At 40.6% G+C, this 27,863-nt stretch overlaps 1 protein-coding gene across 1 annotated transcript; it reads left to right on the forward strand.

Annotated features, from left to right (window-relative positions):
• Window positions 1–1,275: 1,275 nt before the first annotated feature.
• On the forward strand, window positions 1,276–27,859 carry SLC16A14 (solute carrier family 16 member 14). The gene is made up of 5 exons (XM_073358778.1): window positions 1,276–1,604; window positions 9,717–9,993; window positions 13,746–13,889; window positions 19,388–20,383; window positions 27,457–27,859. The coding sequence occupies exons 2-5, from the start codon at window positions 9,732–9,734 to the stop codon at window positions 27,603–27,605; spliced, it is 1,551 nt and encodes a 516-aa protein (XP_073214879.1). The 5' UTR covers window positions 1,276–1,604; window positions 9,717–9,731; the 3' UTR covers window positions 27,606–27,859.
• Window positions 27,860–27,863: the final 4 nt, after the last annotated feature.

The following is a 27,863-nucleotide window of genomic DNA, read 5'->3' on the forward strand; positions in this document are numbered from 1 at the left end:
CGTTGACCTGGCCTCAGTTATTCATGCCTTCATCACCTCTCGGCTGGATTACAGCCATACAATAGACCAGGGCATGAAAACTTCTGCTCTTAGGAAACTCCAACTGGTACAGAATGCTGAAGCACATCTTAGTAACGCTGGCTACCACAAACTTCAGACCTGTCATCTTCTCTCTGTGCTGGCTTCCCATAGACTACTGAATCAAGTTCAAGATCTCAGTCCTTATCTTCAAGGCATTCCAGGGCCTAGGCCCAACATATCTAAAAGACCGCATAAGGCTCCAGGATAAAGACCCTGGCTGACAACTTCACTCCTCTAGCACAACGGAACTTTCTACAATAAGGTTTCAGAGTAACAGCCGTGTTAGTCTGTATTCGCAAAAAGAAAAGGAGTACTTGTGGCACCTTAGAGACTAACCAATTTATTTGAGCATGAGCTTTCGTGAGCTACAGCTCACTTCATCGGTTAGTCTGTATTCGCAGTTAGTCTCTAAGGTGCCACAAATACTCCTTTTCTTTCTACAATAAGGGTAAAGCTTGTCTGGCCAGAAGATCAGGGGCCAACCCAAGACTGTAGAAGGAAATCCCAAATGAACTAAGGACCATTGCAAACCTCATCATCTTCTGTTGTAAGTGCCATGCACATTTCTTTGACCTTGCCTTACCTAACAGAAACATCTAGCAATATATATGAAAATAAAATGATTCCAAACCAAAACACTCTACTGCACGCCCTTCTCCCCTGATCCAGAGGATGAGAGAACAAACAGGTGACAGATGTTAGTCCCCTTGTTTAATGCACTGCTGGAAAATACTCAACTACTACCGTGAGGAGCATGTTATCAGAACCTATAGAACAGAATAACATGACAGTATCCTCCTTGGTAAATTCACTCTCAAGAATGCCTCATTAAATGCCACATTTGGACAGCTGGACAGGTGAGACTCTGTGTGGTGCTTTGAAAACTCAGGGGTACATTTAACTCATTTTCCCGATGAAGGAATATTTTTCAGCACACTGCATTTTGCCAATCCTGCAAGCCTTACTCCTGGGGTGGCTGGAAAATGTGTGCTCTACCACAGCCACAGGGAAGGTTACACAGCCTAGTGAAACTGAATTGCCATTAAAAACTTGATTACTAGCCGCTTTTATTGGATTACCTCTTGTAACTCAGAGCTAGATGTAAAGTTCCAGTAATAACCTGTGCAGCGATAAACTTCATCCGACCACAAGAGTGTGCATGTGAGAGGACTGCAAATCTCTTCCCCCAAACCAGAATTAGCCGGTATCCTTGGCACATGAGAGAGCGTGCAGATCTGAAATTGCCCTGAATGGATACAGGATCATGCAGAAAACGAGCTGTTCTGGGGGCAAAAGGGCAGCGATCGGCCGCAGCCTCCTCCCAAAAATAAGCCCCAGTCCAGCACCCCTCCGGGCCAAGGGGAGGGAACCGGCTGGCTACCGGGGGGAGGTTGAGCGGAGCCTGGGCTGAGGATGATAGGCAGGACGGCAACAAAGCCAGGGGCTTGGAGGAAAGCTGCAAGTTTCGGCGAGAGCCAGGACTAAAGCCCTGCGGGCGGCAGGGCTGGCTCGGGCCCGGAGCGGTGAGTACGGCTGGGACGGCGCGCTCCAGGGGAGGCTGCTCTAGAGGCGGCGTGGATCACAGGGGCTGAATGGCACCGAGACATGGCGAGGGGGCAGGATCCGTGTCACGGAGCCGCACAGGGAGAGAGGGAGGTTCCGGAAAGGGAGCGGAGCTCAGCTCAGCTCAGCTGCGTGGGGAGGCGGCACCGCTTTGTCTGTGGCTCCGGGCGAGAAGCGCTGCAGCAGCAGCAGCAGCGGGGTAACTAGCGGTCATTCTTTGTGCTACCGTCAGGCAGAGGGAGGCTGCAGGGCTGGTAACCTGCCCGAAAGCATCATCACGGCTGGAGGCATCTCCCCTCCGCCACCGGAACGCTCTCCCGCTGACAGCGAAGGAGCAGCTTACTCCGTTTCCTCTTATTTCCCTCCTTTCCCCCACACTCAGGGGCAACCGTTAACCCCTTTGCATTCAGTGATCTCTGGGGTCTGCCAGCCTCTGTCTGTGTGTCTGTCTGCGGAGGCTCAAGTTCTGAGAAGCGTATTACGTGGTATTACTTTCTGAGTCAATGGTCCTGATTTACATTTTGTGGGGGACATACGATCTGAATCCTGGAAACCCCACATGTACAATCTGGAAAAAACATCCATTTCCAGGAATATTTTCTAAAACCATTTCCACAACAAGCATTTCATTAGATGTAAGGCTCTCCTTTACTGGAGCCCAATGGGAGGGAAAACAAATCTGTTCTCAGATCTTAGTTCCATATTCTGCTTCCCCTAATAACCATGTTACATGCTCCTAGGGAGAGAATAATATCAGGAACAAGATCCATCATACAGATCCTATAACAACATCAAAGAGTGAGAAAAATAGCCAGAGAGCAAGAAAGATAGCATTGTAGTTGAGGCACAGGACTAGGAGCATGGAAACTTGTTCTTGTTCTCATTCTGCCACAGACTTCCTGCATGACCTTGGCCAACTCACTTAGCCCAACATTTTCAAAAGAAGTCTCCACACTAGATTGCCTTCATGTTTGACTGTGCAAATGAAGACAGGCATGATTCATCTAAGTGCTGAATATTCTCAATTCCCCTGAAGTCAGTGAGGTGTTAACCTGAAAATCAGGCTAAATGTGTTTCAAGCTCGGCAACCAAAAATTAAAGCATCCAAAATTGGAGGCCACTTTGTAAATGTTGCCCTTAACTTTTCTGTGCCTTGGTAAAATGGGGATATTACTATTTAGGGTACCCAGCAGGGGTGTTGTGAGGCCAAATTCATTACTATTTGTAAAACAATTAGAGTTCTTTGATGAAAGTTGCCATAAAAGTGCAATATTCTATACTTTTAACAGGAAAGATAATCAACCACTGGAACAGGTTACCTGGGGATATGGTAAATTCTCCATCACTTATACTCTTTAAAGTAAAGTATACATCAAGACTGGATGTATTTCAAAAATATATGCTCCAGTTCAACCACAAGTTGTGCTAGATGCAGGAATCACTGGATGAAATCTATGGCTTGAGTTATACATGAGGTCAGAATAGATAATGATAATAGTTCTTTCTGGCATTAATATTTATTAAACTATTAATTCACCTGAGAAGGCCGTTAACATCATGCAAAAGTTGCTTCTCATTCTCCTCAATTAGTTAAGTGAGATAGGCAGACTCCTAACAGTCCTGCATGCAGAAATCCCATTAGACTTAATGGGTCTTATCTAGTAGATGAAACTGCTATGTTGGGTGCACACTGGATGAGCAGCCTTTGAAAATCTAGCCTTGTTTTACAGAGGGAGTTGCTAGGTCCTGAGCACTTTAAAAAATCTGATTCTTATTAATGTGTCTAAATGGGAGCTGAGCTCTTTCGAAAATTTGGCACCCCTTATGGGTGCTGAACATTTGAAATCTGATTCTAAGCTCTTTTGACAAACTGGCTCTTAGAAGCTACTCCCACATCCAAACCCAGTCACAGGTGAAGGGAGTCAGGGTGGGGGTATCATGCCTTGTTGTTGTGACTGAGGACCTCACAATCTTGTTTGGTTGTGGGAAATATGTATGGCTTTGCATATAAACTGTTGGAACTTTTGCTATAATTTCTTTACTATTTTGTAGTTGCAAAGAGTGTCCTCTGCTTTTCTGACTTCTAAGGTACTACATTCTACTTAAATACATCCACAATACAATGCAATAGGTCAGGGGTGTGCTGAGTCATGAGTGAGGAGAGCAGCCAAATGTCCAATCCCAGCTCTGTTTATCATTTGAGAGTTTGCACAAGTATTGCAAGTGACCTTTCCTGCTTGTGGGTATATTTACATAAAGATTCTGGACTAAATATAAAAATGAGACAGAATCCAGTTCATACAGGGTAAAATAAGCATTTCCCTTTTACCCAGGGTTAATGGATGTTGTTGCAAGTCTGGCACTAACTCAGATCACTTTGTTATATCAGTTTATTTGGTTGGGGCCATCCTTACTGTTGTCAAGTGAGCAGTTTCTTTGCCATTGTAAATAGGATGAGTATCATTAGACATAAGTCAAACTGAAAAAATGTTACTGTTTCAAGTCATTTTTGTTTTAAATTATTTAAAAAATACACAACATTCATTCGTGTCAAAAAAGAAAAAAATGACTATGTACAGTATCAGTATTTAGAAAGTTTGATATACTGTTCAGTGAATATATACCCCACATATAGCTAAATCAAGACTACATTTTCAATGACTAGTGGTTTGGGGTGCCTCAATCTTTGGGCAATCTGAGACAGTTCATAGGGCTTGATTGTGAGAGAGTAGGTACTGAGCATTTCTGAAAACCAGGCCCTTTAAGGTGTTTCAAACTGTGTACTCAAAATTTGAGGCACTGAAAATTACTCTTTATTTTTGAAATTTAGGCCATTAATATTACTTTGTGGATTCCATATAAAATCTATGGAAAAGCTGCACAGTTAAGCACTTGAGATCAGGAAATACAAAAACTAGGGTTCCATATTCAACCTTCACAGATTCACACTTATGGGCAATCTTTAGTGAGATGATGACATATTATTTCTGAAACAATAGATTATGTCAATCAAACATTATTTTCTACAATCTTAGACAAATGGTGTAATATATTGCATTTTTTCCCATTCTTGTATCCCTCATTATTTTCATTACCATAATCATTCAGTAGATCTTTATTGACTTAGACTTCTTATACAATTAGTTCTCTTCTCTCTTGTGTATGGGCCAGATCCTCAGCTGATGTAAAAGAGCATAAATGGAGCTACACTGATTTACATCAGTTGAGGATCTGGCCCAATGAATTTTAATATAGGGATAATCTGAGCCTTTAGGCTCACTGGGCCTTTGTAAAGGGTGGTGTGTATCTTTACCACCCAGGAAGAACTCCAGGAAGGAACTGTAACTCAGAGGCACAATCCCTGTCCTCTTTCCCTGTTGCTTTGAAGACAAGTGGGTATTAAGTCACTTCACTCCTTTTCAGGGCACATCTGCTGGAGCCTGACCATTTCTGCTGGTGTGTAGTGGAGCACAGCTATGGCATTCACCAGTTCCTCCAGCCCATTTGATTGTGGGGGGGGGGAAGTATGGAGTCCCTGCTCTCATGCATGTAGTGGTCTTTATTCCTTCCTACTCCCCTATGTGGCCTGGTGAGGACTAGTGACAATCTAACGGAACCCATAATCAGCAGCCATGTACTTTAGATTTGTCTTTCAACTATCAGCGCAACCTTCTTTACACATAATTCAGTGAATGAGGCATTTCACTGTGCCGTTACCTCAGCTGAACACAGACATGTTCCTGTGTTCCTTAGTTGCAGTGCAGCCAGTGCCACAATTAACTATGAAGGTAACTGAGCTACAAAATTAGACAGCTTATGTATGCAAGCAATTTTTTACTATTGTTTTGTTATACTTAATCTATAGTATACTGTGCAAGTACAGCTTTCTGTGTATTTTTCATATAAGCTGACTGGCGCACACACACTAGTACGGTGTACTGCAAGAAGCTACACGTGTACTGCAAGAAGTAAATGATCATATCATTAAAGTCAGTGGCCAAATCTTCTGTTAATGTAAACCACTCTTAACTCCACTGACAACACCCGAGGAACTAACCTTGTATTATGATGCATATGTAAAAGGGATCAGAGTTAAGGTAGGGCTGAATACTGTAACCTTGATGTCTGCATTTTTTTTTTACTTTTGATTACTTAGTCTGCTTAATATAGTTTTTATATGGAATTTTTTACATAGAGGCAAGACATAAAAAGAAGTTTTGCTTTTGACAACTTTAAGTTCTGCTGGCTTGCAAATAATTGGCAATAGCATGTGTAAATGCCATAATCTGGAAGTGTTTGGATAACCTCTTTCCTGGTGTCAAAGTCAGATTCAAGACTCACAAATTTGTCAGACCACTCTGTTTATTAGCAATGCACCCAGATATGTGTGAGCCTCCTGCCAAAGCTCAAGCTAACTTATTTAAACAGATAAGGGAAAGCCAATTTAACATAAGAGACAAAAGGAAGAAGAAACTAACAAATATACATACATATCTTATTTGCATACTAACGTTTACCAATCTCCTAGCTCAGTCTGAGCTCTAAGTTAATTAGTTTGAGGACCCATTGTCTCACACGCCTTAATGTTTCTCTTCCTGACAACTATATTTCAACAAATCCTCCAAGCAGCATTTCTTTAATGAATTATAATTTCAATATAATTCATTCTACTTTCACACTGGGCACTTTAGGAAATTCACAGGAGATAATTTCTCTCTTGTAAATCTTTGTGGAACTTTTAACGTGCATCCCTCCTGCACATCTTAAAAAGTGGGTGAGATCCCTCTTTCAACCCCTGGCAGTCTTTACCTGGTTGTTTAAAAGAAATATTTACTGGTCAAATTATGCTCTCGGCTTCCTGAGTGTAAAATCTTGAGTGATGTCACTGACCTGGAAACTGCTATATTTGAAAACAGAATTTAACCCAGAAGGAGCCCTGATATTGACATAATCTTTTGGCAGTGGGCACTTACACTTTTCTTTATCAAAAACTTCTTACTAGGTTTACCGGATAGCAACTGAGAAAAAATAGGATAGGAGGTGGGGGGTAATAAGCATCTATATAAGAAAAAGTCCCCAAAAATGGGACATCTGGTCATCCTACTTCTTACTAATTTGGAAATAAAATTTAATAGATGAATTCTATAAAGTTTCAACGGTTCTTCCCAGTCACTATAGAAAATAGTTTAGTCCCAGGACAACTACATTTTTCCTAGGTTGTCAGATTGCTATAAGTTGGCACAGAGAAGCCCTTTTCCAGTGCTCTTCCTAAAATCCATTGGATGGAGAACCACTCTACTTTATCCTGTAGTTTTGAAAACTGTTCATGGAGATGATTTAAGTGGGTACCACATATTTTGCTGTGTTACAGTAGACTTCCAAGTGTACCCTGCTAAAAATGGTTACAGCGTACTCACATTACACTCAGTCCAGCTTCTCAATTGTTTTAGAAATGGGAGGTGACATACAACAACAAAACTCAGTGCTCTTACTTTATAGATTTTTATTTATTTATTTTTGTAAAATATCATGGCCTGAGGGAAGGAGCACAGTATACATATTGAAGTTTGCTCTGAGCAGCAAAATGCCTAAGGCCTGTCCTGCTCCTAATACTACTGTAATATTTGGTTGCCATGAGCACTGCTTCATTATAGTATCTTATCCTATCATATTTGCCTATGACCCATTAATTTTATTTCTTGATTCTTATTTTTTGGCATTAAGGAGACACTGTACGAGTTCAGAATCAGTTGCATACTACGCTTTGCTTTAATGAATTTAGATATTTTGGACCCAATTTTCCTTTAATTTACACCAGTGTAAATCCAGAGTAACTTCGCTTATCTTGGTGGAATTACTCTGATTTATACCACTGTGAATCAGAGCAGAATTTTATCTAGTGGGCCAAATTCTGTCCTCCTTTATACCTATATAGCCTTACCAATGTCACCATTCTGTGGGCTTTGTCTTGTTTGTGCCTTACCTATTAGGTCTATTTATTATTGTTTATGTGTTTATTATTGTTTGTGTGAGGCTGTCACTGAGATGTACTAGAAGGCAACATTTGCTCCACTGAATTTAATTTATCATTTGAATTCTATAGGAACTGGATTTTGTTAGTGATGAACAAGGTCTCATTTATTGAAAAACATCACACATATACTTTTAAGTTATGCATTTAATCTCTTCAAAATAGCTATTGTTTCAAGAAGCATATTATACTATTAAATGTGGTACATAGAATACCACCAGAAATTGTTTCACTGTTTCTAATATATTTTCTTTTGTCTGTTTCTGAAGCCACCTCCTGTTTCCATTTCTTCATGGCGAGAGAAAAAACACACCTTATCTGGTAACTTGTACCACTAAAGTTCCCAGTCTCCATGGAAACCTCTGTGGTGCTCCACAGTATTGTAACATTTCAATACATCACAGGATAAATGGAGAGTTGGCTCGGCATCTTGACTCGTCCAGTTAAAAATTGCCTGTGGAGTCACTTGAAATTATTTTGATTATTTCTGGGTTGTGCTCTTCATTTGTGGGGACTAACAAACCCAAAGTCAATTTAATTTATTTGAGACCCAGTCCTCCATACCATATGCACCCAAACCTTCCCACTGTGCTAGATTCTGATCTACATTGACATAAATTTGGAGTAACTGACTGATCTCAGTGGAGTTACTATGGATTTACACCAGCATAACTGAAAGCCTAACAATATAATTATATATCATACTGACTTTAATGGGAGCTTGAGTTGTGCAAGGAAGGTAAGATCAGGCCCCTGCTCTATAATTTATGTAAGCAAAACATCTCGAAGATCACGGAATCTAAATATTTTTTCATTATTTTCTTCTTTCACTCTTGTCCCACCAATAGTAAAAATAATAAATCCCAAGATTACAAGTGGTTTTCGCTGCAGAAAGAATGGTAATCTTTTATTTATTATTTCCTTTTCATTAAAAGCTTTATAATTTTGAACACAAAAACACATAATCCAAGTTTACTGGGAGAGCAGAAGATGCTGCATCATATATAGATGACACTTGTCCTATTATGGGACCACAGTCACAATCCATGAAGGCTACACATTTCCAGTCTTACATGAGTAAAGTTAAAGCAGAAACATATAGGCCCAGATCTACAAAGGTATTTAGGCTCCAAACTTCTATTTGTGGATCTGGGCCAAAGTGACAAACAAGGCAAATTATAGTCACACATACATCACATAGGTAAGTACAAAAACCAGAAAGACACAACACACACAGTGTATGGTTTTCCATGCGTTTTATATTTAAATTTATTGAAATGCTGTTATACTACTAAAAACCACATGAAGGACATATCTGCATTGAAACGCAATAGTGAAAATATGGCTATGGTCCAAATTTGTTATAACAGTTTCATTTTTAAAAAATCATGATCTAAATCGTGCCCCAAGCCCTCCATGTGTGGCTCTCATCCCTTCCACATGGGAGAAAGGGGTACCATTCACCTCTGCAACACCGTCCCTGCTTCATGAAACCCAGGAGTGTGTGGGGGAGTAGAGTAGGCAGGGCTATCCTGAGACTGGCTAAGGGAGAGATGCACATCATAATCCCACAGATTTTCTCATAGAAAACAGTACATAGAGGTGGTAAAAAAAATTAGAGGTTCAAAAATGTTAATTTTCAAAATATTTCAATTAAAAAAACAAACAAGAAACTTTGAAAAAAAGTTTGTAAAATCCTCCTCCCCCATTTTTGGAACTATAGAGCTGGTTGATACTTTATGACATTTCAAAATGTTGAAAATGCAAAACAAATTCAGAAATATTTGTGTAACATTTTTTTACCGGCTCTAGCCGGAGGCTCTCTTACCTATTTACTTGTAGAAGTGGAGTTAAGGTTGTGGCTGAATAATACTGCCCTGCAGTCCTCATACTGTTACTGTATGCAGAAACCCCAACAAATGCTGAAAAATAGGTTGGGGAACTAGTTTAATCTATACTATTAAAAAATAAAAACAAATAACTATTACAAACCTGTACCTGTTTTCTGTGCATACTGAAAGCATTTTTTTTTTTGTTTCAGAATACTGTGGGGAAAATGTGCACCACTCAAGAAGATATTGCATATGATTTTGAAGATGATTCAAAAGATAAGACTAAGACACTTAAGCCTAATCCAAACATTGATGGCGGATGGGCTTGGATGATTGTCCTTTCTTCCTTCCTTGTACATATACTCATCATGGGGTCACAAATGGCCCTTGGAATACTTAACATGGAATGGCTTGAAGAATTCAGTCAAAGTCGAGGCTTGACTGCCTGGGTTAGCTCCCTTAGCATGGGTATTACATTGATCGTAGGTACGTTCCAATATAATTATATTGCAAAACTGTATAGGTTTAATGTAGTATTTCCCCCCATGCAAGTATTTTCTTGCACTATTCAAATATGGTAACTGAGTAGGCCATAGTGTTCTTGGACTATAGTTTTAAAGTCACCAGGCCAAATTCAGTTGTCTACCACAGCAACTAATTTGGGCTGTGGGGCTAAAAATAGACATTCCCACTGGGGTTGGAGTCCAGGCTCCAAGCTCCTCCTTCTAGAACTTGGGTTCCAGGCTGATCTCTAAGGTCTACACTGCTACTCTTAGCCCTGCAGCCCAAGCCATGCAAGCCTAAGTCAACTGACCTTGGCTCTAGGGTTTTTCTTTGCAGTTGTAGACATACCCTGGCATGTGAGCCATGTAGTCAGAGGGAGGCAGGGAGCAGCAGTGAAGCTGGGGGAAACAGTGAGGTGAGGAGGAGCAGTAGGCAGTCATGTAACATACATCTGATGGTCCCAGCTAATTACCTGGTTGGTTGGATCAGGAATGGGAAAAAATAGTCCCTCCAAAAAGCTTGGAGTCTGTCTTAGAATCTACTTGGGAGGTCAAGAGGTAAGGCTGGGAGGAACAGAATTAGGGACTGATTCTTCACTGTCTGATGCTTTGTGCTGTCATTTACATATGTGCAAAGTGAGCGCAAAGTCTTATATCCACTTTGTGCTATACACCTATTTTACACAAGTGTAAATGACAGCACAAGGTGCAAGGCTGTATAGAATCATATTTAGAGTCTGTCTGAGGTGTGTACCACTAGAAAGAACAGCCCACCTGGAAGAGGGGAGGCTTGGAGGAAGATGGAGGAGTCCCTAAAAGACCCCAAAATATTAGTGTAGCTGGGTCCCATTAAGTCTTAGTTCAACCCAGAAAAATGAGTATATTCTCTAATCTATGTTATGTGAAATGTCTGTCAATACTGCTGGAGTTAGGTGTATACATCCTACAGGATTAAACTTTGTGCAATCTCAGTTACTTCAATGGGGTGCCAAGGAGTCCAAGTCAGGGCAGGATTTGACCAAACCTCACAGAGGGCAAGGTAAATCTTGAATCATGCTAGGACAGTCCACATTTCCCTGTATCTTCCTAATACTCAGAAACTGTAGTTTATTTTTGGTCTTCAAGAATGAAAGGAAAACAAGTAACTAAAGTATCTTTTAGCTGAAATATTGTCAATCATTAATAATTAACAATGAAGATAATTTGGGATACAAGTAAGTTCCAAAGTCACAAAAGCTTATAATAGTTAAAATATCATTAAAATCACTAAAGCTCTCAGAGCAGCATTTAACCACTTATCCTCTGTGCTTATTTACATATTTCTTTGTCAGAGTTTTACAGAGAGGCCTCTTATTTTCAGCTGAGTGGTGGGATGCACCACCTGCCTCTGCAAAAGTTGTTACCATCACTAATACTTAAATCAGTGCAGGGAATTCTGCTTTCTGTGCTATTTAAAGGCTATATTATATATATGGCAAGATGTTGGCTTTCAGAGATCTGTACAGTGACTAAGCTAATCTAGATCAACAGGGTTGCAGAAGCAATTCCAATCCTTCTCTACATGCCAGGTGTATTTATCTGTTGCATGAATGCCTGTGAGAGGGCTTTCCAGGTCTGCACTCCCAAGGATATAAGGTGCCATGTTTTGTCTGTTAAACAGACCACATTTATTTGTTCCCCCCTTCACCTGAGTGTAAATAGATTATCCTGTAGTACCTGTCACAGGCTCTGTGAAACATTTATAAGGGTGGTTAAATAACAGCATCAAATGGGATCAACAGGACAAAGTGCCATGATAGATTAAACAGAAACAGGACCAATCCCCAATTTTTGCCCCAAATCCTTAAATGACCCCCTCAAGGATTGAACTCCTAACCTTGGGTTTAGCAGGCCAATGCTCAAACCACCGAGCTCTCCCTCCCCACCACTGCATCCATGACAAGCAGTGCAGGGCCATCCACTGAGCCTGACTCACTAACATGAACAGTTTAGGACCAATATTAGAAGAGACAGTAGCAATTTAAAAGACTCTGACATCCTGCTGAATCTTATAATTTTGTTAGGTACTCAGGTACCTAGGTAGAATAAACACATAATTTTGTTAAATCAAATGCAGGAATCACATTAAAAAAGCAAAACATACATCTCATAAGCAAAGGAACAGGATGTTTATGTGCAGTAATATCAACCACTGCTCAAGATACAAATCTTACTTCATGCACACTAAATACATAGACATTCTACAGATATGCATGCCCCTGAATGTGACAAAAGACTTATACTGTGGATGTTGTTTTCACTGTACATGGTGGAGTTCCTTCACCCATGGTATTTGACAGTGGTTCATAGACTACTGTCATCTGCCTCCTCACTAAGTTTGCTGAGTGTTGTGATGCTTGACATTTCTGAAAGTTGATGCGAGGATCAAGGATAGTTCAGAGTGAAACATCTGGGAAATGGATTATATCATTCACAAGGTGTTGAGGGATGTATCCTTCCAAGAACATCCAGGATCAGCTTGATATGATTGGTTGCTAATTTATGCTCTGATTTACCATGGACAAATCCCCGTGAGTAGGCTTATAGCTACTCCAATGTGCTGCACTGGCACTGGAGATATACTGGGATGTTATAGCTGGCAAGCCCTAGATTTAAGTGTCAGGGAGCTGTTGAAAGGGTGTTCCAGAGGGCTCAAAAGTTTAGAATTCATTTTCCTTGCTGTCCAGAAGAGCCCATCTGTTGATCTTTTCTCAAGAATTTAGTTAATGGGGAATGGACCAATTATGTTATTAAATTCTGTATATGTACCTAAGTCATAACAGAGTACATTGTATAGATCAGTAAATAAATCAAATTAATTAATTAAATACAGTATCTCCACCGCTCCAGAGACTGTGAAACAGCAACAAATCAAACTAAAGGGTGGATCTTTTCTGTAAGATATGGCCTTCATTTTCACACATTTTGAGTCAGCACAATGTTTCTCAGCTGTAATGGATAAAATGTTTCATTTCAGCTGGATCATGACACCTCTGGGAGAGAGAAAGCCAGTGTGAATGTGGTCCTCGAGTTGAGGAAATCTTTCTTTAGAGCAGGGAAGCAGACATTTTCACATTGCAACAGACAAGTTAGTTGGTCTTCTGCTTAACTCACATCTTGCCTAATGAATCTCTTGAGGAATGTAGATTCAGTGGCTAGAATCTTCATTCCACCTGAAACTACAGTGTGTGGGGAGGGGAATACTGCAGGTAGAGGGAGGCAGTTACGGTTCCCTCATCCCAGAGGAGCGGGGGTTGGGGAGAATAGCTGGATTGGGGAAGCAGCTACACCATCACTGTGGACCTTCCTCTAGCAGAGAATTAAACTCCTGAGGGGGAATTCTTTGCTGACCGTTTTTCACTAATTTGGTAGAAGCAGCATGAAGTGGACTTAGGAGCAGGATTCTGTGGTCTACTAAGCGTTTGCACTATCATAAGCCACTGCAGGTGAAATAAAGAACTTTGAATTTAGGTATTGGCAGAGTTATTAGCCAAGGGCCTAAAGGGATTAACTGAATGACATTTTTGAGGGCCTTAAAGGGTTAACAGGAAAAAATAATCCTTTTAATTGCATTTAACAATTTCAATTAAACTGTTTCATATTTTGTTTGAAATGATAATTAAGACTTTTAATAAGTTTCACAGTAAGGGCTTTACACTAACCTTTTAGCAAATTCTTCTTCATGTTCTGTGACAGGTCCTTTCATTGGTTTATTCATTAACACATGTGGGTGCCGCAAGACAGCAATAACTGGCGGGATCTTGAATGCCCTAGGCTGGGTATTGAGTGCCTATGCCTCAAATGTACATTACCTCTTCATTACATTTGGTGTGACAGCTGGTAAGCAATATTTATATTTGGAAATTCTTTTAAATGGTGTCAGTGTCTTCTGGAAGTCTATTTGCTGAGAACATGAGAGAAACGAAGATCGCTCTTGGGTCATTTTAACATTTGATTTTTTTTAAACTTCTGATAAAGTGATTTTAGGTGGGGAAATACCATTTAACAATTTTTCTTTTAGTTTGCAAGCACAGTTTTAGTTTTTTTAGTTAGCTTGCACAGTCAGACCAATGTTATTGTTCTATAGTTTTAGACATAATAGGCAAGGTTCTGCTCTCACTTGGAGGTCAGTGGAGTTATTCCAAAATTAATACTGAGGCAAGTGATAGATTGTAGTCCAATGGGCCTGATTTCTATTCCACACCGTTTTTACATTAGTGTAACTCCATTGTCTTTAACAGAATTATACCAATGGAAGTGAAAGCAGCGTCGGATCGAATGGCTATTTTTGTCATGCAAGTTCTATCATTCAGCATGTGAAGATGTTTTGTCAGTGGTGGGATGGCATAGAGGTCACCCAGGCATGCCACCTTTCAGTCAGGGATGGCACCACAGGCAGGTCCTGCCTTGGTTTACAAACAAGTCCAGAAAGACCTTTTTTAGTCAGAGCACCCCCCCTCTTCCAAGGGTTTAATTTATTAGTAACAGTCACAAGCATAACTAGGACCTTACTCAGATAAACCGGGGACATTTGTCATCTCAGGCTCAGTCCTGCTAGTTCCTTCCTTCAAGATACTCTTTCTTCCTGTGCCTGGAAACAGTCTCGTATTTTGTTCTGGAACTTTTCCCCATTCCTTCTTTAGATTCCTCCTTTTCTGTGCTTCCTTAAGCAGGAGTCCTCAACTTGGAACTGTGCTGTATTCCTTCCCCCCCAGCTCTAGTCTCTGAAAGTCGGTTCTTTTTATCAAATCTTCTGGTCCTTCTTAAGCTGGAGCCCTCAGTTCTTCTTCCTGGAGCTGAGTCGTGGGTTAGTCAACTGTAGGGCCTTTGCCAGCTTCTCCCTCAGCTGGCTGTTTCCCTTAATTAGCCCTCTAGGTACTCCACAGATCAGCTTTTGCCTGCTGATATCTCCTAGTATCTGCTCTGATATGAGGGAGGAGGCTATCTTTATGCTGGTCCCCTTCCCCCAGTTTATCTGCAATTTGTTGGGGGAGAGGGGAGCTCTGCCCCACCCTCTCCGAAAGGCTCCTGGGCTCTTAAAGAGACAGTGATGGGATTTACTCCCACTCAACACTCATTCCAAGGATTGTTTCCTCTCTATCCATATCTCCCTTAGCTATATATACACACACACACACTATATATATATATATATATACATACACATACATACATAACACACACACACACACCCTCCACACTTTATATCTATATATAGATAGGATAGTCTGCCCTTTAAAGGCAGTTTTGCCTAGAGGTCAGCCTATCACAAAGCTTCCCCCTCAAGAGCTAATCTATATCCAAAATGTAGACTCGATCAAATTTATCATTTAGCCATGTTCCCCAGACAGGGAGGCACTTTTTGTTTAGCTGCTACCAGGAAGTCAACCAGTATGCTTGGCAACATCCTTATCATGGCAACCAGTCCTTGGCAATACCCTTATTTTCATCAGAAAAAATTAAGTAACCAGGATCTGAGGTTCTCTCTGTTGCATGTAGCCCATAGGATGCATGTGGTCATCCATATGCCATGGCATGTCATAATTTACACCAGGCACCTGTGTACCTAGATGGTAGAATCTCTTTGCCACCTCCTGTGTTGTCAGCTTATAGTATCTCACTTAACAACACCCACTTCTGTTCTTTCCTCAGCCACGCTATTTTATCAATATGTGAAAATAACCTTTATCTTCCTTTTTCTTTGGGGTAGAGCTCTTTGGTGGGTTTTTTTTTTTTTTAGCAGGGGTATGGTTGTGGCTTTGCCTTGTAGCTTTGTCACTGTCGCATGTCTTTGGATTATGATCTTAGCTTCAATCAACTGATGTACCTTCTGGCTCAATCCATCTTTTTGTTGTAGCGGCTTCACCCAGCATGATTTCAGTTCTTTTCACAAGGCGGTCACTTCAGCCTAGAGGCTCTCCAGCTCTTTACCTTTAGCCAAATTGGTGTAACTTAACTGAGATGCAGCCAAACCTTTTTACCATACGACAATTTCTCTTGCTCTCTCACAGAAAATGAGATAGGAATGTCAGTTAATGGGAAAACCATTTACACTTTTAATGAGCACAGTAGAAGAATATAAATTAGTGTGTGTGCGCATATATATATATATATATATATATATATACACACACATACATACATACACACACACACACACACATTGAAATGAAGGAATTGTAGCAAGCCTAAGAGATGACTAAACTTATAAAGGAAGGGTTTGGTGATATGTTCAGGGTGAGGACTACATCTTTACAGCACTATACCATAAGCAAAAATCCTTTATGTACAAAAAAAGTCTCTATTTGCATAGATAGAGGAAGAACATAAGCCTTTGTTGAGCAATGACTTTAGTACACCAAAGGTGTCAGTAGGCTGCTGGCCTGCCTCCCCAGACCAAGGAATGACACCACACCCAGAATCTGGTTCAGGCCCTTTTCTCCAGGGCTTCAGCTTTATTACTTCTACAGAAAACTAGTACAGCACATCAATCATTCCAGCCTCTAACTCCAGAGTTTTCTACAGAGACCTACTGTTCCCGGGAGGTTTCTACTGTACAGGACACCTGCCTGAGAATTATTCACAAACCCTCCTCTTCTCCCTTACTCCCCCATCCAGGGGCTTCTTACCAGCGCCCCCCTGCTCCTGGAAGCTCTTACCTCAGTTCTTCTTCTAACTCTCTGCCTGGGAGTTACCCTGCTCTAGGGAAACTACTTCCTATAACTACTCTTTCAGGAACCTCCCCACAGCTGTCTCTCAAATAGCCTACTTGTTGGCTTTCATAATCATCACCTGATCCATAGCTTTTCAGTCTCAGCTGGGAGGTAGCTGAGTCATCACAGATGAGTCTGGGCCCAACTCCCCTTAAGGGATCAGCTGCCCTGACAAGGACTATCTTTCCAAACTCATTAGTCACATATTGTAGATTGTTGTAACTTCTCAAATGGTCTGAGCTTTTAACACACTGGTTGTCTGTCACACACTAGAGTACCTCCAATCCCAGAATCCCTCATCAGAAGGTAGTTATTCACAGCTGTGAGACAGGATGGCAGACATGACTGCAAGGAATAATTAAGGGATAATTTTTGTGTTTCTTATCTGAGCAACACTTCCATTGAAGAGGCTCTGGATGTAATGTCTCTAGAAAGATGCATTTGCAGCATGAAGCAAGGTATAGTTCAGGCTCTCACTGAGCTCAACTGGTGGAAAAAAGATTTGAGTTTTGGTCTTTCCCAAAAGGATAAATCAGAAACTACAAGTTGTGTGAAAAAGCTAAGAGTGATGAATATGGACAAAATAAATCTTTTTGGAAATTTTGGCGAGATTGAAATGAAGCTGCCTGCCCCCAAAAATCCCTTAAAGAAATTTCTACAAAATCCACAGAATTTCTGTAAAGAATTTTCTTCTGCTTTTCTATTATGGTTGGTATCATTTTATTGATTCTATTAGAGATCACAATGATATCAAAACAGTAATGTATAATTAACTCTCATCAGGGCAGGGAGCCTTACCTGTACGACTCTTTCCTTATATCTGGAGTACCCTTAGGTACAAAGGAATCAATTCTCTTTTTTTCATCCTGTCCAAGGAAACCAGACCAAAACTTTTGAACTGCAGAATGTAATATATAGAAATAAATAGCTAACATGAAAACCATATCTGTGTTCTCTAGAGGAATCTGACTGGATGTTTCAAGTGAGATTGAGAAGAACTGAGACACTATCAGTGGAGTAATTCTGGTAAAAAATTGGAGATATCAGGGATATTCCTCTGCAATGCCATAAGACCTCCCTTCACTGCAACACCAAAAAAGGTTCCCACACCTGTTGTTTTCTCTCCATTGCCCTTAAAAAAGGGCCTCCAGCACTTACTTACCTTGGCCTCTGACCAGCAGTGCAGTTAGTGTTCAGGTGGCTCATTGCATGCCCACCCTCCTGCTAACACCATCAGTTTATTTTTTTTCCTCTTCCCAACTCCTCTTGATGTACAGTCTTCCAAGACCCACCTATTTCCAACAAACTCCTCCAATGTCTTCTCTCCAACCCGCAGGCTCATCTCCATGAATCTCTCCCATCTTTCTCCCCAGACTCATTCACTCACAAAGCCCCTCATTCTCTCTTCCCCAAACTGCCTGTCACCCCAGGCTCTTTCACTTCCCCCGCATCCTTCCAGCTTCTTGTACCTTTCCCAAAATATCCCTCTTGGCTTCCCCTATGTCCTCTCCAGTGCCTGTGCACCCCATCAGCTGTCTCCCCTTCATCGTGGCCCCACATCCCCCATAGCTGTGTCTCCTGGTTTTGGCCTAAGGGAAGGGACTAGAGGGAGCCAGACCCTTCAGCTCCTCAGACCCTCATATCTGGAGGGGAAGGGCCCATATAAGGATCCTGAAATGCCTGTCCAGCAATGGGAGAAGAGGGGACAGAGAGCCCTCTGTTGGCCGGAGGATACAATTACAGCTGCCCCACCTATCTATTAGCTGATATGGTAATACCTTTATTCTTAGCTTCTCCTCTCTGTCCTCTCCCCTACACAGCCAGCAAAAATCAGGGGGCAGAAAGGGGGAAGAGGGAATGGCATTGTCAGCCCCCTCCCTCACAGCTGAAAGTTAAGGGGAGATGTTCCCCTCTGTCATCTTCTATTATTACACCTATAGATACTGTGTTGCATGCAGTGTTGCAATGGGCTTTGGATCAGCAACAAATGCAGCCCATGGAGTTCTAAAATGTATCCTACAATCACCCCACTCTGTAGTTGCAAAGTGAGGAAAAACTGACTAGCTGCAAGTTTTCATCACTCGTGAACTTAAAAATCAAGCAATGTCTATTTGCTGTCAAATAAGATACAGGTACAAGAAAATATTATGGCTGTGTGCATATACAATTAAAAATTAAAATCTATGTACATTTATTGCCACCTCTACCACTGACTTGCTGCATAACCTTGGGCTAGTTACTTGGGACCTGATTTTCAGAAGTGCTGAACGCTCACAGCTTCTGATGATGTCATATTGAGATATGACTGCTCAACACCTCTGAAAATATCAACAGCCATTAGCCTCAGTATGGCTCAGTTTTTCTATATGTAAAATGGGACAATACCTACTTTGCAAGGATTAATTAATTTGTGTTTGGAAAGTACTATGAATACTGGATTAAAATAAATGATAAATGCAAAGTATTTATTTATTATATTTATATACAAATTTGGTATGGTCCTTGTATTACTGGTATGTTGCTAATGTGGCTCTTGCTGCTGCAGAGTTTGGGCATCCCTGTTGTATACCTTGCTAAATCTGGATGATTTCAGTAGAGTAGCATGTGATGTTTTTATTTTCACAGGTGTTGGGAGTGGCATGGTTTATCTTCCTGCAGTGGTCATGGTAGGACAGTATTTTCAGAAGAGAAGAGCACTCGCTCAGGGACTTAGTACCACTGGAACAGGGTTTGGAACATTTCTAATGACCATTTTACTGAAGCATCTGTGTAAGGAATTTGGATGGAGGAATGCAATGTTCATCCAGGGTGCTGTGTCTCTGAACCTGTGTGTCTGCGGAGCGCTCATGAGGCCACTTTCTTCCAGGAAGGATGCCAATGAAAAAGGTGTTAAGAGAAACAGTAGTGAAGATTATCATGCAAAAGCTCTGTTCCACTCTGCAAAGCCCATAAAATCTAATGGGGTATTACATGAAGAGCAAGAGAAAAAAGAAGGACCAGTTAATGACAAAGTGCTTGATAATATTCAAGCTATGAAGTGCAAAGGTAAAACCAGACGTGGAAAGCATTTGTATGCTCTTTGCATTCTCAAGAGAGTGAGCCAGCTGACTGTTACAATCAAGAAGGGGTTTGGAACATGGTACTCCAGCTACTTTGGGGCTGCATCACTTTTTACTAATAGAGTATTTGTGGCCTTTGTGTTTTGGGCATTGTTTGCATACAGCAGCTTTGTTATTCCTTTTATTCATCTTCCAGAAATCGTCAAACAGTATAATTTATCCACACAGAATGATGTATTTCCTTTGACCTCGATTATAGCCATAGTTCATATATTTGGAAAGGTGATCCTTGGAATCATCTCTGATTTACCCTGTATCAGTACTTGGAATGTCTTTCTGACAGCTAACTTCACTCTTGTCACCTGTATTCTTATTTTGCCATTAATGCATACATATATTAGCCTGGCAATGGTTTGTGCCCTAATAGGATTTTCCAGTGGATATTTTTCTCTCATGCCTGTTGTGACTGAAGATTTAGTTGGGATAGAGCATCTTGCAAATGCTTACGGCATCATACTTTGTGCCAATGGGATATCTGCACTGCTAGGACCACCATTTGCAGGTAAATAGTTCAAGTTTCAAATCAAAATGCATATCTGTGACTATATCTGAATTATTATATACTTGTGATATTATAATAATGTGGATAACAAAATTACAGCAGCTCCCAGTCTGACTAGTGTCCCATTTTACATGTATGTGTTTACAGAAGACATTCCCCACCCTCAGTACAAACTGCCATCCTTGCAAGTCATTCTAGCTCTGTTACAAACTATCATTTTTATGGTACATTGTTTAAAATAATTGTATATAAAAATTTTCTAGCATAGAAAGGGTTAACATACAGGGCCGGCTCTAGGTTTTTTGTGGCCCCAAGCTCAGGTGGTGCTGGGATTTGCAGGTGGTGCTGGAAGCAGAGGGAGTAATGTCACCTTCTCCCAGCGCCTGCAGGGGCTTTACCTCCTCCTCCGCCCAGCTGCGCAGAGAAGCCCCGATATAAGGGGTGGCACAAGGCAGCACAGCAGCTAGTGCGCAGATGAGGCAGCGCAGCCCTGGCTCCCCGGCAGGACTCGCCCTCTCCTCCCCAGGTAGCGGCTGGGCCCTGGCAGCTCAGCATCCTGGGGCTGAGGCTTCCCCTTCCCGCTGTGGCCGGGGGCGCGGTACCCTCGCCCTGTCTAAGTGGTGCAGCTCCGAGAGCGCAACTGCCCCGAAAAAAAAGGGTGGCTGGAATGCCGCCCCTGAAAATGTGCCGCTCCAAGCACGTGCTTGCTTTGCTGGTGCCTAGAGCCGATCCTGTTAACATATTTACTCCTGTGTTTGTGTATCACAGTTTACACTTGAAGCATGCATATTTCCAGATGAGAAATATGCTGTAGTAAGAATTGCCACTGTGCATCACGGGAGGGAGATTTCATCAGTGGGGAGCACAGACTGGTTTGTACCATCACCTTCTATGGTGGGTCCATCAGGTAGATTTAAATTGTGTTTGTGCTCCAGCAGCATAGGCTGCCCAATGGATGTGCTGATAAAGCTCATCACCAGCTGCCTTGGCTTTGGCCGATTATCAGCCAACACTGTCCATTTTGGGGACTATATTGCATGCTCCCCCTCACCCCTGGGAGAAGTGAAGTTGCAAGCATTGCTACAGCTCCCCTCAAATGAACTTAGAAGGAATCAAACCCCTTCACTGTAAGATATCCAGTACAAAGGAATGGGGAGGCAGGTGACAAAAATACTCCCTAAAAATAATACTTTGGCCCAGAGTGTGACTGTCTTTTTTGGGTGCATGAGTCAGAAGAAAGCAATAAGGTGCAATAGGTCATCTTCAGTAGGGGATAGCATGGTCACTGAGCTGGGTTAGAGCCACCACCAGCACTGGGAGATCTGTAGTCCCTCTCTCTTTCTCTGTACCTGTCAGCACTGCTGTAATGACGTAGACAAGAAGACATGCTGAATCGTTTCAAAGGGGAGCAAAACTACAACTCTTCGGTGCATTTTCCCAAACCCTGTCAGCCAGAATTGAGCCCAGTAACAGTTAACATGTACATATCTCAAGGGAGAATTTGGCCTTTAAATAATTTTAAAAAAGATACAGTGATTGCTCTAAAACAGCTAGCCCTTCTGCTTTTATATTATGAACCAATGTGAATAACATGGTAACAGGAGTTTATTTTATGTATGGTGTTTTGTGTTTCAAACCTTTTGAAACCATCTGAATGCAGAATTGAAGTGCATCAGTCAAGGAATTGAGGTTGCCGTATGGGCTGTCACGATGCTGAACTCACACTTCTTGAGAAAGATCTTAGAAGGACTTAAACTATATGTGGGTTCTTAAAAGCCTTGTTTTCCTTGAACAAGAAATGTGGACAGCTCCTTGAAATGTGCTTGTACAAACAGCAGTTGGAACAGTGTCCTGACTTAACCTGCCTGGCACAGATGTGGTATCAAGCATTCCAAAGGGGAAATAGTGAGGCAATAGCAAAGACTAAGTGAAGCAACAGTTGGCTTCAATTTCCAGTGTTATTTTAGCTCAGATCTGTTAGATGCAGATTGTGGCAGGTATATAATTTTGCGGCCAGCATTGGTTAGCGTCTGCAAATTTGAGCCCTCCTTTATTCTAAACTTTCAGTGGAGAGAGTGAAGCTATTTTTAGAGATTGTTCAATATAGAAAACATATTGCATTTTAAGTTTTTAGGTGATCTACCACAATCTTAATTTTGTTAAGTAATATTGTTATTTATTACTTGAACTCAGAACACCAGGATGTGAAGATATACAGAACAAGTTTTCTAAAATATCTCTTTTCAGTGAAACTGCAGCACTTAAAAACATTTCTCATTGGCACATGTCTGCCAGAAGACTTGCTTGTGTTGATCTTGGGCAGAATTTTAATAATTTAAACTCTATTTCTCCTCTTCTAGAGGCCCATGTTCCATAGGAGGCCAGCATATCCCCGAAGTAGGGTGGTGTTAGCCACAAAGGTGTATGGCCAGAGCTGCCTTGGCAGTTGTTCCATAATTGTCCTTTATGGGGTTTCTTCAGAAGCATCTAATTCTGGCCACTGTCTGTGAGAGGATATGGAGCAGATGGAACATCGATCTAACCTAATATTACAAATCCTATGTATTGATTCAGTGCATCTCTTCAGAAGTATCTGTTAGCAGCATTCCTCTGAGCTCTGGCCATAAACTAAAGCTTCCCCCAGTAGGGAGTTACACAGAGTCACCTGGAACCCACAGCTCCAACCCTAAAACTTCCAGAATCTCAAGGAATATAAAACCAAATCCCAGTTTATTAACAGTAATAGAGGAAAACAAATTAAAAAAACAAACAAACAAAAATCAGGCAAATCCCATACCCTGAAACTGGGCTCTTTAGTTAGGCTCTTTACTACAGGCCATTGCTTAACAAGAGCTTCCCCCACACTGATTTCCCCAGACATCTCTTTTAAGCTTAAACTAGTTGCTGAATGGCTGGGCTGTCACAGGGGTGTGTCATCTGGGCCAAATAATCCACCATCTGTGCCAACTGCCTCATACAACCAATAAAATTGTTGCATGCAAATTAGCTAAATGTGTAAGGGTGGTGATAGGTTAAGTTACCTCTGCTGTCATAATGGTCTAGGTTCTTGGTGTGGCATAGATACATGCCTTGCTGTCACACAGGTGTAATTTGTAAAGTAAAAAATGGTTGAGAACTTAAAAATTGGATGGCAACAGACCACAAATCCCAGTGATGATTGAACCTGCTGGTATGTTAAACAAAAAGAGCTCTCAACCATGCTTGTAGCTGTTTCCATTGCTTTACATTGACTCAACAGACATTTTAGGCTTCATAGTGACACAGACAATCCAGCAATATTATTACATAGACTGTTATATAGATAGTGGAGAGGATTCCTAGACTGCACACCTGTTAAAGGAATAGCACTCTACTGCACTATTTATCTACCCTATTTGTATGAAATCTATCACCACAGCATCAGAAGAAGTCCTTATAGACATTAATATATTTATCTTTACAACACTCCCGTAAAGTAGAGAAGTATTATCCTCATTTTACAGATGAGGAAACTGAGGCACAAAAATAAGGTAACTAGTCCAAGTTCATACACAAAAATCAGGAGTAGAATCAGAAATTAAACCTAGATCTCTGGGTCTCAGTCCAGGACCCTAACCACAATAATTTAACACCCACAAATTCAATTGCCATTGGTAGTAGGTAGCAGGAAGGGGTAATGTACGACTCCTGCACCAACTTTTATTAACCTGGCTCCATGATTGACTCACTCAAGAACATAAGACTTAAGTAGTATAATGTTTTAAATTTACTTTTAAAAAATAAATTGTTTTCAATCGTCTTATGATATAATTAACCAAAACTACATTTTTGCTTTCATTCATTCTGATGAAGTGAGCTGTAGCTCATAAAAGCTCATGCTCAAATAAATTGGTTAGTCTCTAAGGTGCCACAAGTACTCCTTTTATTTTTGCTTTTGATACCAGAGAGTAGTTTCATTACATAAACATTTATTTTGTAACTAGTATTAAATGCAACATATATTAGGTAAGGTTATTTTCTTGAAGGAGGGAAATGATATTATTTCCAACATTTGGTCTAAATAATGTACAGATCAAGAGTCTTGTTCATGAGACAATTTTTCATACTATTCCACAGAAACTCTATCTTCCTGTGGGAACAGTGACAATACTTTGCATGTTATAGAGCATTTCATCAGAAGATTTGACTATGTTTTACAAATATTAATTAGTTATCACAGCTACCCAGTGATTTGGGTAAGTATTTTATACCCATTTTACATTTGGGTAAACTAAGCCACAGAAGAATGTATTGAATGCACAAGATCACACAATGAGTCAGTGGCACAACTGGGAGTAGGACCCAGGACTTTTCTTTAACTATTAGACAATACTCTGTCTCTTGGAAAATAGAGAAGATGGTGGACTGTACTTTTTCTCTTTGTCCCAGTAAATTTTATGCTTTGTTAATTCAGCTGTTTTTTCTCTCATGAACAAAGTTAACCTCCTAATTGTGCAATATGCTGGGCATAATTCCAGGAGTAGAGGAAGAGGGGTGCCAGCAGGGAACAGAGCAAACTAAAAGAGAAGAGGAGATACCTATGCAGTTATATATAAGGCAAATTTGTGAAGTCATATTTAAAAGAGATTGTCAACATTCAGCAGCCCAAATAAAAGGGTCACACATTCTGACAATGTGCATGCCTGTTTACGCCATAATTAATTACCATTATTAGGCCCTGATCCTGGAGCTCTTATGTGCACAAAACTCCCATTGAGGTAATTGGGAATTTTATATGACTGAAGACTGCAGGATTGGGCCCTTCATGACTTGGGCTCAATTGTATCTTCAACCAATCATATGCAACACCAATTAGAACGCATGCTGTGGTCCTTTTTAAGACAATACTCCCATAAACATCAGAGGGAGTTCCATCTATGCAATGACTGTCAGATTGGGCCTATTGACTTCACCTGGAACTGTATGCATGTATTCAAGTACCTGTGTTGGCCTTCTGTATTTAGTACCAACTCCATCACCTACAAAATCACATACATATACCGTAGCTGGGTTAAGTAAAATAAACTGGGTGAAATTCACCCTGTGCACAGTGCTAGCATGAGTCCTATGTGTAAGTTAAACCTTCATGCTTCCCTTTACACAGAGGTGAATTTCACCCAGAGAGTTTTTCTGGACTTTTGAGTTAGCAGTCCTGACAGAATAGATTTTTTCCATTTAAAATTATTTCCTTCACCTTTTCTTTATTATAATCAGAATTTTTAAAACAACATGCAGAAGTGGCAGGGACAATATGGGTCAGAGAAAGAACAATTAAATAGGGTTAGCCAAGGTAGCCCCTTTTGTACTCAGAGGGATGTTAGAAGCAATTTGCTTTATTCCTATCTGTAGCTGCTGGTATAGGATTTATATTTGTTGTCTGGGCTGGAGTTGATGAAGATTGGAGAAACAGAAGCATTCAGAATTTGGTGATCTAGCTTTGCTATTGGGATTTATGTACCAAACAAGGATCAAAATCATATATGAAAGAAATTTGAATAAAACAGAAGGTTTGAGTTACAGACTTTAGCAAATGAACAGTGTAGGGTCTTCAGATACCTATATCACATATCCAGAGACTTATGGGAGCCTAGGACTAATTTAAACTAATAAAACTCTACCTGAGTTTTGAATTTTTGAGCCATTCACTATCTGTGACTTGTTCTAGAGCTTGGATGGAGGACTGAAAACATCTCCGTTTACTGTTTACATAGTTAGGATGATTGAATAGCAGATTGATTAGGAGTCTGGGAGCCAGGAGTTCCTAAAGTTTAATACCACCTCTGCAACTAACTCACAGTATGGCTTGGGGTAATTTCTTACATGTAAGTTTCCCATCTGTAAACTGGGATAGTAATACTGATCTTTCAATATGTGGCCTGATTCTCCACTGCCCTGTACCTTGTATAACCATTTATACCTGTGCAAATGTGAATGTAAAATGGTCATTCTGATTTAGCGGCATTTTACATCGATTTTCCACAGGTGTAAATGACTATACCAGGTGCAAAATAGTGGAAAATCAAGCCTGTAAAGTGCTTTGTAAATATTAAATATTAAATTAAATACTAAATATCAGTTGAGCCAGATCCTTACAGTGTAAATCAGTATAGCTCCACTGAAGTTAATGAAGCTATGCTGATTTACACCAGCTGAGGATCAGGGTGTTCCCCAGTGCCTCTGTAGTACAACAACATGTTTTTAAGTTTACTTACAGTTAACACATTCATTGACAAAACTGATATTTTCACAGTTTTCTATTCTTTATTCCAAGAAAGGAGGCTGGATACATATGGAAATAATGTTAGTAGTAGTAGTAGTAATTTGATCACATTTTTCTAGTTATGTGAAAACATTGCCCAAAACAAGAATGGATTAAGGCAGGAAGATTCCAAGTGGAGGGGCCTAAGTTTATAGAAAGAATCTATAAACATAGGCCCCTCCACTTGGAATCTTCCTGCCAGACTTCTAGGATGGCCTCTTGTTTTCACCCACACCTGAGTCCTGGCTCTTTCTGGCAAGTAGGTAGCTCAGCCCAAACTCCCATTCAGCCTTGTGCTGCATCACAGCCTGATGCTCTCCCTCTGAATCACTTATGTTTTCTGTCCCTGGATCCAAAGCATTCTTCCTTAAGCTTCCCCGTCCAAAATGTTTTGAAAGTCCTAACTCCATATACCTCACTTCAGACAGGGAGTGAAATTCTCCCTTATGGAGAGGACCATCAAAAGGCCTGTGCATATCCGAAGCCCCATTTTGAGGATTTAAATGGGATATAAGTGATGCACAGGCCATGGGTTGGCTTTCTGCATAGGACTGAATAAATCACTGGTTTTTGTTAGTTCATTTCTGTTATTATTGTCTAAAAGATGGAGACAATTTCCACTTCATTTCTTTTTTAGAAAAAATTGGTGACTTGAATGAAGTGTCACATAATAGGATGCATTCATGAGATAAATATGCAGTGTTTTTTGAACATTCCTGTTTTATGTTTCTCTGATATGCTCCCTACTGAAAACTGTCTTGTCCTTGTTTTGCAGGTTGGATCTATGACATCACACAAAAATATGATTTTTCTTTTTACATATGTGGTTTGCTTTACATGGTAGGAATAATCTTTTTACTCATCCAACCTTGTATTCAAAAGAAACAATCAAAAGACAAACCCACTGAAAGCACAAAAGTATAGTTCAATTTATGGAATGTTTTGAAAAGAATATATTGGGTTCATGTCTCTGTTATATAGCAGTATAAAATTGTTATTCTTACAAGACCAACTGCATTGAAGAGCATCACAGTGAATAATGAATGAGCTGCAAAGTGCTGATATTAAATAATTAGTGGAAATGTGCTTGTAAAAGCAAGTTGACTGTCATACTTATGATTCTTTGCTTAGAACTGTCTCTTTAACAAATACTGATGTTAAGAGCTTTCCAGATGTAATATT

The sequence above is a fragment of the Lepidochelys kempii genome, chromosome 9 (genome assembly GCF_965140285.1).
Source record: "Lepidochelys kempii isolate rLepKem1 chromosome 9, rLepKem1.hap1, whole genome shotgun sequence".
Taxonomy (NCBI): Eukaryota; Metazoa; Chordata; order Testudines; family Cheloniidae; genus Lepidochelys; species Lepidochelys kempii.

What these genes read in the sequence shown, in the direction of transcription:
- SLC16A14 (XM_073358778.1), top strand. Translation starts at nt 9,732, where the DNA reads ATGTGCACCACTCAAGAAGATATTGCATATGATTTTGAAGATGATTCA. An exon ending in GGGTATTACATTGATCGTAG is followed by an intron (nt 9,994 to 13,745) that starts GTACGTTCCAAT and finishes GTTCTGTGACAG; the next exon opens with GTCCTTTCATTGGTTTATTC. An exon ending in TACATTTGGTGTGACAGCTG is followed by an intron (nt 13,890 to 19,387) that starts GTAAGCAATATT and finishes TTATTTTCACAG; the next exon opens with GTGTTGGGAGTGGCATGGTT.